Here is a 17,264-nt window from a genome sequence, read left to right on the forward strand (position 1 = left end):
GGGGAAGGTATATGTAGGCTGGGCTATTGATTTTATTTTCTCCCTCTTTTAGTGTGGTCTGGACGGGGGCTACGTTGTCCTTTACTCAATGCGGGGCGGAGAGGATGAGGCATTTCTTTGGTGGGGAGTGGGAGACGTTGTCATTTACTCAATGCAGGGTGGAGAGGATGAGGCATTTCTTTGGTGGGGAGGGGGAGACGTTGTCATTTACTCAATGCGGGGCGGAGAGGATGAGGCATTTCTTTGGTGGGGAGGGGGAGACGTTGTCCTTTACTCAATGCGGGGCGGAGAGGATGAGGCATTTCTTTGGTGGGGAGTGGGAGACGTTGTCCTTTACTCAATGCGGGGCGGAGAGGATGAGGCATTTCTTTGGTGGGGAGGGGGAGACGTTGTCCTTTACTCAATGCGGGGCGGAGAGGATGAGGCATTTCTTTGGTGGGGAGGGGGAGACGTTGTCCTTTACTCAATGCGGGCGGAGAGGATGAGGCATTTCTTTGGTGGGGAGGGGGAGACGTTGTCATTTACTCAATGCGGGGCGGAGAGGATGAGGCATTTCTTTGGTGGGGAGGGGGAGACGTTGTCCTTTACTCAATGCGGGGCGGAGAGGATGAGGCATTTCTTTGGCGGGGAGGGGGAGACGTTGTCATTTACTCAATGCGGGGCGGAGAGGATGAGGCATTTCTTTGGTGGGGAGGGGGAGACGTTGTGTGTTGCTAACTTTTCCCGTTTTTTGTTTTTTTCGGAACACAGAATTGAGACTGAGCGGGGGGGTAATAGATCCAACGGGATGTGTCGAGTTGTTTGGGAACTCGGCTGGGGTGTTCAGAGTGTTATTTTATGTACACCATTTATTTTCCTTTTATGTGAACGCAGCTGTAACTACTATCCACTTTTACCCAGCGATGACTTGCACTAAAGTTCGATTACTGTTCGATGACGATGACTAGTACCTTAAATCTATTGACATGGAACTGCCATGGTCTAGGGCATGCGATAAAACGGAAAAAGATACTATGTGCTCTAAAAAAGGAAAAGCAGACATCGCGCTATTACAAGAGACACACCTCTGTGATGCTGAACATGCCAAACTCCGCAGAGCTTGGGTGGGACAGGTGTATTTCTCATCTTTCAAATCAAACAGTAGAGGCACAGCCATACTTATCCATAAAAATGTTCCATTCATAATTGACAAAAACATATCTGATCCGTAGGGGAGATTTATTTTGATAACTGGGTCACTATATGGTCAACCAATTACTATCTTAAACATATATGCCCCTAACACAGATACTCCTGCTTTCATGTCAAAAATGATAACCCTGTTCAATGAGCATTGTGTTTCCTTTGGCGTGGAGATTTTAATTGTACCCTTAACCCAACCCTAGACAAATCATCTCAAGTCCCCACCACAAATCCTAGATCTGCAAAGATTTTGAACTCTCTTACTAAAGAGATGGGACTGATAGATATCTGGAGAGAGAATAATAGCTCATCTATGGACTATACATACTACTCTAATGTCCATAACACCTACTCCCGTATAGATTACATTTTTATCCCAAAGAGTTTCATAAATTCAGCCACATGTACAATCGGACCCATAGCACTTTCAGATCACGCCTTTGTCCACCTCCGCTTTGACCTCTGCAAAAACATCCTGAGGTCAAAGAGCTGGAAATTCAACACCTCCATGCTATCAAACAAAGCGTTCCATACATTGGTAACTACATGGATAGACAACTACACACAAGACAACAAAGATTCTCCTGTTTCTCCAGCCACAATGTGGGACGCTGCTAAAGCCACACTAAGAGGTCATCTAATTACATATGCTTCCTCTAAGAAAAAAGCAATGGAAGCACACAGGCTAGATCTTGAGAGGGAGCTGGAATGCTGTGAAAAAATACATAAACAATCCCCAGACAGCACCTCCTGGAGTCACCTTAAAGCAGCCAAAGCCAAACTAAATTGGGACTACACTCGGGAGATAAAAAAAAAAGGTTTTCTTTACAAAACAGAAATACCATGAGTATAGCAATAGGCCAAGTAGATTGCTTACTTACCAATTAAAAAAGGAGCAGTCAGAGCGTACAATCATGGCTATCTGAACAGCAGAGGACGAGGTCACATATGACCCAAAAAATATCAATATAACTTTTCATGATTTTTACTGCAAACTATATACTGTATCTCTGAGCGAAAACACACGGAGGCAGAACTCCACTCTTTCCTAGAGGGAATCTCGCTAGCTAAACTATCAGAGACCGACCAAGAAGATCTCAACTCCCCCTTCACTCCTGAGGAGATCCTGGAGGCAATTACCTCCATGCCACCTAATAAGTCCCCAGGCCCAGATGGATTCCCCAGAGAGTTCTACAAAGCTTTTTGGCCCCAGCTCAGCCCTATCTTCATGCCAATGCTGGAGGATTTTTGCAAAAACGGAGTTCTCCCAGACTCAATGCACACAACTCGCATTACAAGTGTTGCTCAAAAAGGACAAGGACCCCCTATCCTGCTCGTCCTTCCGGCCCATAAGCTTGTTGGATTTCGACTATAAAATAATTACCAAATTGCTCGCCAAAAGACTAAACACTCTTCTTCCCAAAATAATAAAAGCGGACCAAACTGGATTTATTAGAGACAGATACTCTTCTGATAACATTCGCAGTCTTTTTGATATTATTGATCAACTACAGTGCCTTGCGAAAGTATTCGGCCCCCTTGAACTTTGCGACCTTTTGCCACATTTCAGGCTTCAAACTCATTTAAGACACAATTGCTCAGTATGGCAAGTTTTCAGGTTAAATCCACTGTCTGCCCTCTCAATATTACACTCAACAGCTCTATGAAGACACTATGTCCTTTCCAATGGAAAACACAGAGTTTCAATACCTCGGGATCTTCATAACGTCAGATCTGAATAGCCTTCTCAAGGAAAATGATCTTCCACTCCTGGATCGAATCAAGAACGATCTCCAAACCTGGATCTCCCTCCCAATTTGCTTAGTAGGAAGAATTAATGTCATCCGTATGAACGTCCTCCCTAGACTGAACTACTTATTTCAGATGCTCCCATGCTATCTCCCAGTTTCCTTTTTCAAAACAACTAACCAAAGCATCACCAAATTTATATGGGGCAATAAAAAACCTAGGATCAAGTTTTCCACTCTATCGAAACCTGAATCTAAGGGTGGTCTTGCCCTTCCCTCACTTCAATTGTACTACTGGTCTGCCCAAATCCGTAACATGCTAACATGGATCACAAACAGACAAGAGTCAACGTGGATTCAGATAGAAGCCCAATCCTGTGGTTCATTGCCCTTAAACTCAATTATATTCATTAATAACTTTAGTGAAGTGGGCAATATAGCCAAAACCTTTGTGATTTACAGCACCCTACTAGTGTGGAGGGACTGTAAGAAATACCTGGGCATTTCCTCCCAAATATGTTCTCACTCGCCTATAGTAGGCAACCCAGACTTGCCAAAAGCCCTGAGGGATGCCAACTTTAGTCTTTGGCATACTCTAGGAATCAGAGTATTTCATCAGAAAACCACTACACTGAAATCCTTTCAAGAGCTCTGCAGTGAATTCAATGTGCCAAGATCCCTTTTTTTATATATATATATATATATCTTCAAATTAGACATGTAATTTCCTCATTTACCTCCAAGAAGAGGTTTAGAACTCAGTTGAATGAAGTTGAAACCCTTCTTGTCACAACACAATCCATTAAAGGCAAAATATCTTACATCTATAGACTCCTTTCTGAGAAAGGAGGCTCCTCCTTTACTCTGTTGAAAATCATTTGGGAAAAGGACCTTGGTCTGACTATCAGTGATGAGTTATGGGCGGAGGTTTACAACAGGGTATACTGCACCTCTACTAATGTAAAAATGAAAGAATCCAATTACACATTTTTGTACAAATTGTATTACACTCCTTTGAGACTCCATAGAATGAAAACAGATATGTCTCCTAACTGTAAAAGATGTACCTCTGAAAGTGGAACCTATATGCATGTATTTTGGAGCTGTAGAGAGATTGCCAGATTCTGACAATCTATACATTCTGCTGCACAGAAAATACTAGAGGTACAGTTTGATATGACCCCGAGTATCTATCTTCTTAATGCCCAGCAGGACTTTGTTCTTGATCCTGACAGAGAAAATTTGCTCATGACTATTACATATTTTGCTAAGAAATGTATTCTTCTATTGTGGGCCTCTAATACCCCTCCTACATTTAAAAAGTGGATTGACCAGATTGTTGACTTTCTCCCTCTTGAAAAGCTCACTAATGACCTCCATAAAAGACAGCCCAAGTTTGATAGACTCTGGTCTCCACTATTCAACTATATTTCAAACTGGACAGAGTGAACGGGGTGACTAGGGAAATGTGCAGATACATGTTGTGTAAGGTGCTGTAAAATCTAAAAACTAATTATTGGCTCGTCGTCTCAGCGAAGGCTAGAAATAGCTAATAAGAACCTTGATAGTGCTGCTGCAAGTTTTATATATGTTTAAAAAAATGTAAAAAAATAATTATTTGTGAGTACGTGTAGGTATGTAGGATATGTGTGTGTGTATGGGTGTGAATGTATATGTGTACGTATGTGTATGTGTATGTGTGTGTATATATATATAGATATGTGTATGTATGTATATACACTGCTCAAAAAAATAAAGGGAACACTAAAATAACACATCCTAGATCTGAATGAATGAAATATTCTTATTAAATACTTTTTTCTTTACATAGTTGAATGTGCTGACAACAAAATCACACAAAAATGATCAATGGAAATTAAACTTATCAACCCATGGAGGTCTAGATTTGGAGTGACACTCATAATTAAAGTGGAAAACCACACTACAGGCTGATCCAACTTTGATGTAATGTCCTTAAAACAAGTCAAAATGAGGCTCAGTAGTGTGTGTGGCCTCCACGTGCCTGTATGACCTCCCTACAATGCCTGGGCATGCTCCTGGTGAGGTGGCGGATGGTCTCCTGAGGGATCTCATCCCAGACCTGGACTAAAGCATCAGCCAACTCCTGGACAGTCTGTGGTGGATGGAGCGAGACATGATGTCCCAGATGTGCTCAATTGGATTCAGGTCTGGGGAACGGGCGGGCCAGTCCATAGCATCAATGCCTTCCTCTTGCAGGAACTGCAAGACTCTAGCCACATGAGGTCTAGCATTGTCTTGCATTAGGAGGAACCCAGGGCCAACCGCACCAGCATATGGTCTCACAAGGGGTCTGAGGATCTCACATCTCGGTACCTAATGGCAGTCAGGCTACCTCTGGCGAGCACATGGATGGCTGTGTGGCCCCCTAAAGAAATGCCACCCCACACCATGACTGACCCACTGCCAAACCGGTCATGCTGGAGGGTGTTGCAGGCAGCAGAACGTTCTCCATGGCGTCTCCAGACTCTGTCACGTCTGTCACATGTACTCAGTGTGAAGCTGCTTTCATCTGTGAAGAGCACAGGGCGCCAGTGGCGAATTTGCCAATCTTGGTGTTCTCTGGCAAATGCCAAACGTCCTGCACTGTGTTGGGCTGTAAGCACAACCCCCACCTGTGGACGTCGGGCCCTCATACCACCCCCATGGAGTCTGTTTCTGACCGTTTGAGCAGACACATGCACATTTGTGGCCTGCTGGAGGTCATTTTGCAGGGCTCTGGCAGTGATCCTCCTGCTCCTCCTTGCACAAAGGCGGAGGTAGCGGTCCTGCTGCTGGGTTGTTGCCCTCCTACGGCCTCCTCCACGTCTCCTGATGTACTGGCCTGTCTCCTGGTAGTGCCTCCATGCTCTGGACACTACGCTGACAGACACAGCAAACCGTCTTGCCACAGCTCGCATTGATGTGCCATCCTGGATGAGCTGCACTACCTGAGCCACTTGTGTGGGATGTAGACTCCGTCTCCTGCTACTACTAGAGTGAAAGCACCTCCACCATTCAAAAGTGACCAAAACATCAGCCAGGAAGCATAGGAACTGAGAAGTGGTCTGTGGTCACCACCTGCAGAACCACTCCTTTATTGGGGGTGTCTTGCTAATTGCCTATAATTTCCACCTGTTGTCTATTCCATTTGCACAACAGCATGTGAAATGTATTGTCAATCAGTGTTGCTTCCTAAGTGGACAGTTTGATTTCACAGAAGTGTGATAGACTTGGAGTTACATTGTGTTGTTTAAGTGTTCCCTTTATTTTTTTAGTAGTGTATATACACACACAAAAAAAAACAAAAAAAACACCTCACGGAACCACACGCACACACACACAAATGATAAACCAAAAACTGTTTTAAGTGAGAAGTAGGCATTGCTCTGAAGCCGAAAAATTAAGGAAATTCACAAGCACCACAATGCCTACTTCACCCATGCTCTATCACACAGCTTTGACCTACTACAGTAGCTATGTTGTCTATTGTACTTCAAACAATGTGTAGGCAGGATTGCTTAGGATTCAAAGTCCCACAGATAAAGTTCTATAGAACCTGTCTGAATTCCTGATTTCTGTGACCATTAGCTATGTGTAATATTGACATAAACTCAAAACCACTTGTTTTGAAAACATGGGTCCTTTTTTATCAATTACTGTGCTAATCAATGGACAGTTCATTACCTGTCAAAGGAATATGTAGATTACAGTTATGTTTCTATTTCTATATATCTATTATTTTTGCAGTAAAGATGATTACACTACAATAAAACACATTTAGGCCTACAATAGGGGTTATATCTAAAAATACATACAAGCTAATGATAAATATTAGGGGTGTACCGATCTCATCATACTCGTATTGGTAATTGTATCCGTTTTATCACACTTGATACTTCCAGCGCACTGGAAAAAATTCAGAAGTGCGCTTTAAATGCAGGTGAAGCCTCAAGTGTGCATTACTGCAAAATCACTCAGAGTGTATCATTTAGTTCCTTCACACACACGTTGTTAAACGACCCTGACCGATGAAAATGCACCATTTACTTACTTAGTCCTATTCAATTTCTCAACAAAGGAGGCTAATAAATAGTCTAATGCATGGCTGGCTACTACTGCCTGCAATTATTCCAGACAGATTTAGATGAAGGTAGGCTAATTCACTTGCCCCATATATGGTTTCACTTTTGAGAGGAGCAAAACTTCTCTCCCGAAACTTATGCCAACACATTTGCACAATCAAAATAAACCATCTACATTTGTAATTATATTTTCTAATTATCTGTCACTCAGTAAACATGACTGGGAAAGAATAAATAATAATAGCAAGAAAGCATGGGGATCGCGACATAACGACAGTACGTCGTCAGCAATGGAATACTTATACGGACAGACAAAGTAGGCATACTACCCAACACCAAGTAGACAGGCAAAAACAACCATATGGCCTCAGAAAAGTCTACAGGAAAAAACGAAATTGAACAACAATTACTAGCTACGGATTAGGATTATTTCATGATGTTTGGAGAACGGGAGACTTAACAGAGCGGGTCTGTCTGGAGAAATGAGAGCAGAGGGAGAGCAGCTTGTTCAACTGATATCCCGCGTGTTTCTTTACAGGCAGAAGAACTAGCTAATAGTTGTCATAATCATATTCAGAAAATTCTCCATCCCCATTAGATACTAATTTTGTCCGAGCACTCAGCACACCCCTAATAGATATACATTATTTTAATAGCAGAACACTGTAAAGTCCATGTTACTCTGAAGAGTATTCATTAGGGTGTTTGAGAAGGTTTTAATTCTAAGCAACCTTCCTACACATTGTTTGAAGTACAATAGACAAACATCGCTACTTTAGTAGGTCAAAGCTGTGTGCTAGAAAACCTTGGTAGTTCATTGATGATGTAGGCATTGTGCTTCTCCTGAATTTCCTTTATTTTTTGCCTTGTGACCAATGCCTACTTCTCACTTAAAAAAGTTTCCGTGTTTTTTACACTGGAAGGTGATTATGCAAAATTATAATACAACATCACACTCTTCCTTGACTACTGTCACATTAGGTGGCTCGGAGAGCGAGGGGCAACCTGCAGAGGTGCTGCTGCTCCCCCTGACATCATAGTCATCCACCTCAGTGAAAACGACTTGGCACACACAAAAGGTGACAGCCCTGGTGCATCAGATGCGAGCTGATTTGGAGGTAGTCATCCAAATGTTCCCTGGGACAACGGTGTTTTACTCTGACATCGCGCAGCAGAGGAGTTGGATGTTCTAGTGGGAGGAGGACTTCAACAAGCGCATAGAGATGGCCCGGCGCTATGTCAACAAGCTTGTGTTAGCATTTCTCTGTGACAGGCGCATGCGCACAATCCGCCCCTCTGTAATAAAGCAGTTTCCCTGGGCAGTAACATAGGTATGGCGTGCATCGCCTGGAGGGTAACAACCTCCTCTTTAAGAGTCAGAGCTGGTCTCTCCTCCGTTCCAGCAAGTGATTTTCTGGATTTTTTTTCTCATTTTGTCTGTCATAGTTGAAGTGTACCTATGATGAAAATTACAGGCCACTCATCTTTTTAAGTGGGAGAACTTGCACAATTGGTGGCTGACTAAATACGTTTTTGCCCCACTGTATAACTGAATTAACTCTTGACCCCTCACCATTATCGATCACCACTTAGCTGACAGTTGTAGTTAACGGAAAACCTGGGAATGCACTCACTGCCTTATCTAAAACACCCCAGAGCTAAGTTTTGTCGGTTCAACCATAGGTTAAAGACCTTTTCTGCTTACTTAAAACTCCCCACTCCTACCTGGCTGGAATGGTATTTATTTAAATGTAATTACCCCCTGTATCAGGCTCCACAATCCCTCACTTATGAACTCATATTGTTAATCAGATATAATAAAACAGAGTATAAGTTTACTTAGTTACAGTTCTATTTAAAATGGGGATATTGTTTAGTCATTTATTCATAAAATTCCTAACAACTACAAACCCTGTTCTACAAACATTCACAGCCCATTAAATTGCGTTTGTTTCAAAATGATTTTGTTCATTCATTCAGTACTGATTGAACATTTATTTATGTTGCTTGGTTAAAATACAATAGTCTAAAAAAGCTATTCACTTTTGCCTGTGAAAATCCTACTCATTAATGACAAAATGGTGCCGGAAGAAATGGCAGCAGTGTTATGGGCGCCCAACCAATCGTGCCATTATGTGGGTTTTTTTTTGCGTTATTTGCCATCATTGGACAATAAACTAGACGAGGTACGATCACGAATATCCTACCAACGGGACATCAAAAACTGTAATATCCTATGTTTCACAGAATCATGGCTGAATGACGACATGGATATTCAGCTAGTGGGATATACGCTGCACCAGCAAGATAGAACAGCACACTCCAGTAAAACGAGGGGGGGGGGGGGGGGGGGGGGGGTCTGTGCATATTTGTAAACAACAGCTGGTGCACAAAATCTAAGGAAGTCTCTAGATTTTGCTCGCCTGAAGTATAGTATATTGTGATAAATTGCAAGCCACACTACATGCCTAGAGTGTTCTCAGCTATACTTTTCGTGGCTGTTTATTTACCGCCACAGATAGATGCTGGCACTAAGACCGAGCTCAGTCAGCTGTATAAGGAAATAAGCAAACAGGAAACCACTCACCCAGAGGCGGCGCTCCTAGTGGCAGGAGACTTTAACGCAGGGAAACTTAAATCAGTTCTACCAAATTTCCATCAACATGTTAAATGTGCAACCAGAGGGAAAAAAAATTCTGGATCTCTTGTACTCTAGACTCTACACAGAGACACGAACAAAGCTCTCCCCTTCCCTCTATTTGGTAAATCCGACCACAACTCTATCCTCCTGATTCCTGCTTACAAGCAAAAATTAAAGCAAAAAGCACCAGTGACTCGGTCTATAAAAAAAGTGGTCGGATGAAGCAGATACTAAACTACAGGACTGCTTTGCTATCACAGACTGGAACATGTTCCGGGATTCTTCCGATGGCATTGAGGAGTACACCACATCAGTCACTGGCTTTATCAATAAGTGCATCGAGGACGTCGTCCCCACAGTGACTGTACGTACATACCCCAACCAGAAGCCATGAATTACAGGCCACATTCGCATAGAGCTAAAGGGTAGAGCTGCCGCTTTCAAGGTGTGGGACTCTAACCCGGAAGCTTACCAGAAATCCTGCTATGCCCTGCTACGAACCATCAAACAGGCAAAGAGTCAATACAGGGCTAAGATTGAATCATACTACACCGGCTCCGACACTCGTCTTATGTGGCAGGGCTTGAAAACTATTGTATAAGCTAATAATCTATTTATATGACATTCCTGGGAGTGTGTAAACTGAAATGTTTTATTACCATAGTATTTTTGTATATGTTCTCTATAGCTACAGTGCCTTGCGAAAGTATTCGGTCCCCTTGAACTTTGCAACCTTTTGCCACATTTCAGGCTTCAAACATAAAGATATAAAACTGTATTTTTTTGTGAAGAATCAACAACAAGTGGGACACAATCATGAAGTGGAACGACATTTATTGGATATTTCAAACTTTTTTAACAAATCAAAAACTGAAAAATTGGGCGTGCAAAATTATTCAGCCCCTTTACTTTCAGTGCAGTGATTGTGTCCCACTTGTTGTTGATTCTTCACAAAAAAATACAGTTTTATATCTTTATGTTTGAAGCCTGAAATGTGGCAAAAGGTCGCAAAGTTCAAGGGGGCCGAATACTTTCGCAAGGCACTGTATGTACTTGAAAATGTATCAATTGACCAATTCGACACATTTTGGAAAACTCCTGGCAGACTTTATTGTGCAGTAATGTAAATCTTCATTGGATCAGTCTGAAACTTTACGTACACACTGCTGTCATCTGGTGGCCAACATCTAAATTACACAGTCTCCTATATGAAATGACGGCCTTTCTCTTGCATTTCAAAGATGATTTAAAAAAAAGAAATCCATGTTTTTTGGTTTGTATTATCGTTTTCCATATCTTATGTGTTATATTCTCCTACATTAATTTTAGTTTTTCCTTTCAAATGGTATCAATAATACGCATATCCTTGCTTCAGGTTCACCTAAGGGTCATGATAGGGGCTGTACCAAATGTTTGATGTATTATAATAATTGATTATGCTTAGGTTGTATTAATAGAAGGGGAGGGGTTATAAGACCCCTCCCTCCTTACATTTATAGGGTCCTAGACTACAGATTAACAATATATATACATTATGAGGTTTAATATTGTTCCACAGTACTTTTGTAGGCTCTCTGCCTCTTATGAAGAAACTGTCTGAGAAATGTTTGACTGTGAAGACAGAACTCTGCAGGGGAGGGTAAGAGATAAGAGATTAGTTAGACATTCCACTATAAATAAACTTGGACATTTACTGCTAAGCTTTTAGATAGCTATATAAATAAGAGTTTTAGTGTTGAGTAGGCATGGTTTTGGACTCATTTCACCTCATGAGTAAAAGATAATGATGAATCAGAATAGTTGGGTAACATAGATAAGATGTTTTATTTTCATTATATGCTTGTGATTTACTTCTCATTTAGAATGTATCTTGTTGTACTATAGTGGTGGCCATTTGCAGTTATCCTTTCTCTGTCAGGGTTCAGTTACTTGGGCTGTAGAGAGAGGAGAGGTCAAGCTTGTCTTCATATGTAAACATATCTTTTAAACCATGTGAAGGGGTGATTGAGGGGGAACCAATTATCTCTTGGCTCCACAATGTCTGTGTGCCAGTCACTGTGTCTCTGTGATCTTGTCCAGGAGGGGTGTATTTGATATATGCTAGTGGATGAGGTAATGTCTTGGTACTATGTTGTACCAAGAACGAGAAGTAGAACCTCGTTTTAGGAGAGCAAACTGAATGATAATTTATAGCTAATGCTGTCTGGCTATGGGATACTCCTCTTTCAAGTAAAGTCTTCCTTTGTAATGTTCCTAAGATCTGTTATTCGTCATGTGAGTTGAGATGGGTGTGTCTTGGCTATAAATGATACTAACAACTGTTTTGTAAGCACTCTCAGAGAATTCATTTATAGACACTGAATTGATCTGAGAGTCACAGGGTTGTGATGGAGCTCATAATAATTAAAGATGGACTTTATGATAACTCTGACTTGTGTGGTGGTTTGGTCTCATGATTTGGTAAATACAGGAAATTTCCACTACAGTAGGCAGTGACATCACTAGGCCTGGACTTCGGGTTTAATAAAATATCATGGGACTTTTTCTTTGATGCAGAACTTACTCGGAAACATGCGTTATGTTCCTGTTGTCAACTTCTGTCTGCAATTGCATTAATAAAGGTTTTTGAATGATTTAATTAAAGATATTGTCATAATTCTAATTTCACCAATGAGCCAATGATTGACAAGGAACAATGAAACAAATACCAACACTAGCTAGCTAACTACGGCTAATTTACAGTCACGTCAAAAAGTGCAGACAGAATAACAGCAAAGTAGCCGGCATTTGCATAATCTGTTTTCTAGTGACATTTATTTGGATAAATCCATAACAATTCATTAATGACGTGCAATTTCGCCTGGCATAGAAAATGTGCTCACTCGTCAGGACACTGTTGTTCAGAGGAGCTAGCCAACAACACAGCTAACACAATCACTTCAAACTGAAGCTGGAAAGACTGCAAATTAGATGTGTTCCATTTTACCTTTTTTCAATTGACATTTTTTTGTATACAGTTGAAGTCGGAAGTTTACATACACTTAGGTTGGAGTCATTAAAGCTCGTTTTTCAACCACTCCACAAATGTCTTGTGAACAAACTAGTTTTGGCAAGTCGGTTAGGACATCTACTTTATGCATGACAATACATTTTTCCAACAATTGTTTACAGATTATTTCACGTATAACTCACTGTATCACAATTCCAGTGTGTCAGAAGTTTACATACACTAAGTTGACTGTGCCTTTAACTCTTGGATCTACCCATCCCGGATTCGGGAGAATTGTCATCAACTGACACTAAGTAGCATAACTCTTACTAGAAAATATTCATATTCATGAAATCACAAGTGAAATATATTCAAACACAGCTTAGCCTTTTGTTAATCACCCTGTCATCTCAGATTTTGAAAATATGCTTTACAGCCAAAGCAAGACACATTTGTATAAGTTTATCGATAGCCTAGCATAGCATTATGCCTAGCTAGCAGCAGGCAATCTGGTCATGAAAATCAGAAAAGCAATCAAATTAAATCGTTTAACTTTGATGAGCTTCGGATGTTTTCACTCACGAGACTCCCAGTTAGATAGCAAATGTTCCTTTTTTCCAGAAAAATTATTTTTGTAGCCAAAAATAACTAGTTCTTCACGTTTGGCTGAGAAAACGACCAAAAATTGTGGTCACGACAATGCCGAAAAATATTCCAAATTAGCTCCATAATATCGACAGAAACATGGCAAACGTTGTTTATAATCAATCCTCAAGGTGTTTTTCAAATATCTATTCGATAATGTAAACTGGGACAGAGCTTTTTTCAGTAAGGCCGGGTGGAAAAATGGCTACCTCAGTCTTTTGCGCGAGAAATACACAAAGAGCCATCAGGTGGACACTGAAGCAATGTTGTTGTACACGCTCATTTTTCAAAATAAAAGCCTGATGTCTTGTGATACTAGATACATTAAGGAAGCCATAGAAAAAGGAATCTCGTTGATATCCCATTCACTGCTCAATAGGGAAGCATAGGAAGGGACTCTTATTTAGAAACCGCTGCGTTCTTGATTGGATTTTTCTCATTCTTTTGCCTGCAATATCAGTTCTGTTATACTCACAGACAATATCTTTACAGTTTTGGAAACTTTAGAGTGTTTTCCATCCTAAGCTGTCAATTATATGCATATTCTATTTTCTGGTCCTGAAAAATAGCCTGTTTACTTTGGGAATGTTATTTTTCCAAAAATATAAAAAATTATCGCTAGATTCAACAGCTTGGGAAATTCTAGAAAATATGTCATGGCTTTAGGAGCTTCTGATAGGCTAACTGACATAATTTCAGTCAATTGAAGGTGTACCTGTGGATGTATTTCAAGGCCTACCTTCAAACTCAGTGCCTCTTTGCTTGACATGGGAAAATCAAAAGAAATCAGCTAAGACCACAGAAAAATACATTTTGACCTCCACAAGTCTGGTTCATCCTTGGGAGCAATTTCCAAATGCCCGAAGGTACCACGTTCATCTGTACAAACAATAGTATGCAAGTATACACCATGGGCCCACGCAGCCGTCATACCGCTCAGGAAGGAGATGCGTTCTGTCTCCTAGAGATCAACGTACTTTGGTGTGAAAAGTGCAAATTAATCACAGAACAACAGCAAAGGACCTTGTGAAGATGCTGAAGGAAACAGGAACAAAAGTATCTATATCCGCAGTAAAACGAGTCCTATATCGACATAACCTGAAAGGCCTCTCAGCAAGGAAGAAGCCACTGTTCCAAATCCGCCATAAAAAAAAGTCAGACTACGGTTTGCAACTGCACATGGGGACAAAGATTGTACTTTTTGGAGAAATGTCCTTTGGTCTGATGAAACAAAAATAGAACCGTTTGACCATAATGACCATCATTATGTTTTGAGGAAAAAGGGGGAGGCTTTGCAAGTCGAAGAACACCATCCCAACCGTGAAAGCATGGGGGTGGCAGCATCATGTTGTGGGAGTGCTTTGCTGCAGAAGGGACTGGTGCACTTCACAAAATAGATGGATGTTGAAGCAACATCTCAAGACATCAGTCAGGAAGTTAAAGCTTGTTCGCAAATGGGTCTTCCAAATGGACAATGACCTCAAGCATACTTCCAAAGTTGTGGCAAAATGGCTTAAGGACAACGAAGTAAAGGTATTGGAGTGGCAGTCTAAAAGAAATGTGAGATAATGTCTAGATGCTTTTTATAGTGGAAATCAAGTTTATAAATTGCCTGGCTGGGCTGATGAAACAGTGGATTGCGCAATCAGATGGAACAGAGTAAATAGGCATCTGTGGCAACTTCCCGGAATAGACACCGGCTGGAATGTGGTTTTAACCAATCAGCATTCAGGATTAGACCATCCAATCAGCCAATCAGGGCTTTGTATGTAAATATCTTCAAATTTGTGTCCTAATGTCCACACGATCAGACTGAGCATTTCAATGTCCAAAAGCCTAAGGCAGGATTTAAAATTAACACCTGCCACCCGCCAAATGCGAGTAAATTTTGGCATTGGAGGGTAAGGGCTCCACAGTGCGAGCATTTAACAATAAAAATAGTCAAGTATGATCACATTTATAGCAAAACAAATTCTACAGTAGCTGTTTTCAAAGAATTTCTGCTGTTTTGTTTCATAGCTGGTAAATTAAATTGTACTAAGTCAAAGAACTACGAATCCTACTTAACCTATCCTACCTCGCACTGCAACACTGCCTGGCTGGGGGCTGTGTACACGTGAAGAGCTGAGTGAAAGCTTCATTTTTAGAAGCGCTGTGCACAGGTATAAAAAGGGGGATGTTTTGCAGTGGCAGGGAGACTAGTCAGGATAGAGGGAAAGATGAACGGCGCGAAGTACAAATAGATCCTTGATCAAAACCTGCTCCAGAGTGCTCAAGACCTCAGACTGGGGCGAAGGTTCACCTTCCAACAGGACAACGACACTAAGCACACAGCCAAGACAATGCAGGAGTGGCTTCGGGACAAGTCTCTGAATGTCCTTGAGTGGTGCCGGTGGCTGAATCAAGAGTGGTGATGGGGGTTGCCTTAATCGACATCTTTGGCGCCCTGGGAGCAGTTGTTGTTGGGGGTTAAGTGCCTTGCTCAGGGTCAGAATTACATTTACAGACATGTCGGCGATACGATCCAGCAACCTTTCGGTTAGTGGCCCAATACTCCTACCCGCCAGGCTACCTTACTAGTAATAAATGTATTATTGTTTTAGGAACTTTACAAAGCATGTTCATCTGTTTTTTCTGTTTCTTGGTGAAATTTTAGCAACAACAAAAACATTCTTGGGAAGGTAAAAAATCTGAGTGGCTGTTAGGAGATTTTTTTTTTTTAATCTACCTACCACAGTGGTTGGTGGACCAAACATTTTTTAGGCCCTGGGCTCCAGGAAAAACATTATAAAACATATAATTTTGAGTTATTTTTATAAAATAAACACAGAGTGATGTATTAGACATACAGTGATGACTTTTGAAAAAAAATTAAAGACTGCATGGGAGCTTTAGGATCGGAGGGTCAGTTCCACTGTAATTACACTGTGCAGTCTAGTATAGTTAATTCTAATAGAAATGAGAGTATGTCTTCTATATTTCAGTGAGTAGTGCCTCAGAGTAGATTATCAGAGCGCCATGTCAAGTGCAACACTTCATCTGTTCTATTCTGAATTTAAGGGAGTTGCAATGGCAGCATCATTGACCCCAACTATGTTAGAGATAACCCCAGAGTACAGTATCTCCATGCTCACACACGGAGATACACACACGCACTAATACATACGCAAGCACTCACACACACGCAACCCCACACACTCGCGCATACCCTCACTCATACATGCACTTGCACACACACACCTTGCGCACCCCCCCACTCACTGTGGGTGGTACTTGTAGACAGAGCCGTCCACTCCTATTGTTGTCCTCAGCCTCTCTGCAGCCTTGTTGTCTCTGATCTGTCTTAACACAGCGGCCAGGGTGGCAGCACACAGGTGGGCGGCCCGGGTCGACACCACCTGACACACCCTCCGAGTGGCCACGCAGTCCTCCACAGAGGGGTCCAGGCCCAGCCCCCTCAGCATCTTCTCTGTACTCACCAGACCCTCCTTGTCTCTGTCAGGAAAATAGTACCACCTCAGTTACATATCAGCTTATAAAGTATAACATTCAGTTTGGTATTTGTATGAATTACATTTACTACCTATTATCATCATCATCATGAACCAAGTTATATCAAGATAGGCCCACATATCGTACACACACAAAAACTACTAACTTGTCATTCTCGATGGCAGAGACAAAGCTGGTCTGGAGTTGTCCATTGGTGACGAGGTCAGGGGTGATGTGACCCTGAAACACCATGTCCTCCTTGGCCATCTTTACTAGGATCAGACGCACCAGCTCGCCCATGTACATCCCACTGATCATCTTCTCAAACCTACACACACACAGCAGGCTGTCACACATTTACTACAACACCTGGCTAACTGTGAGTAAATTCTGAGGGTGATACTTAACAACAAGCTGAAAATTACACTTTCAACACAAAGCCAGATCTATATAGCAGCTGGAGA

The 17,264-nt window shown here is 41.6% G+C and overlaps 1 protein-coding gene across 1 annotated transcript in view; it reads right to left on the reverse strand.

The window, feature by feature from the left end:
* Positions 1 to 17,264, reverse strand: part of LOC110536248 (hexokinase-2) — a 103,750-nt gene that overhangs the window by 18,514 nt on the left and 67,972 nt on the right. The window contains exons 8-9 of the mRNA XM_021621928.2: positions 16,967 to 17,128; positions 16,570 to 16,803 (exon numbers count right to left, since the gene is read on the reverse strand). Of these exons, the coding sequence (XP_021477603.2) occupies positions 16,570 to 16,803; positions 16,967 to 17,128 (396 nt within the window). The remainder of the gene's footprint in view (positions 1 to 16,569; positions 16,804 to 16,966; positions 17,129 to 17,264) is intronic.

Source organism: Oncorhynchus mykiss, chromosome 11 (assembly GCF_013265735.2).
Source record: "Oncorhynchus mykiss isolate Arlee chromosome 11, USDA_OmykA_1.1, whole genome shotgun sequence".
Classification (NCBI taxonomy): Eukaryota; Metazoa; Chordata; class Actinopteri; order Salmoniformes; family Salmonidae; genus Oncorhynchus; species Oncorhynchus mykiss.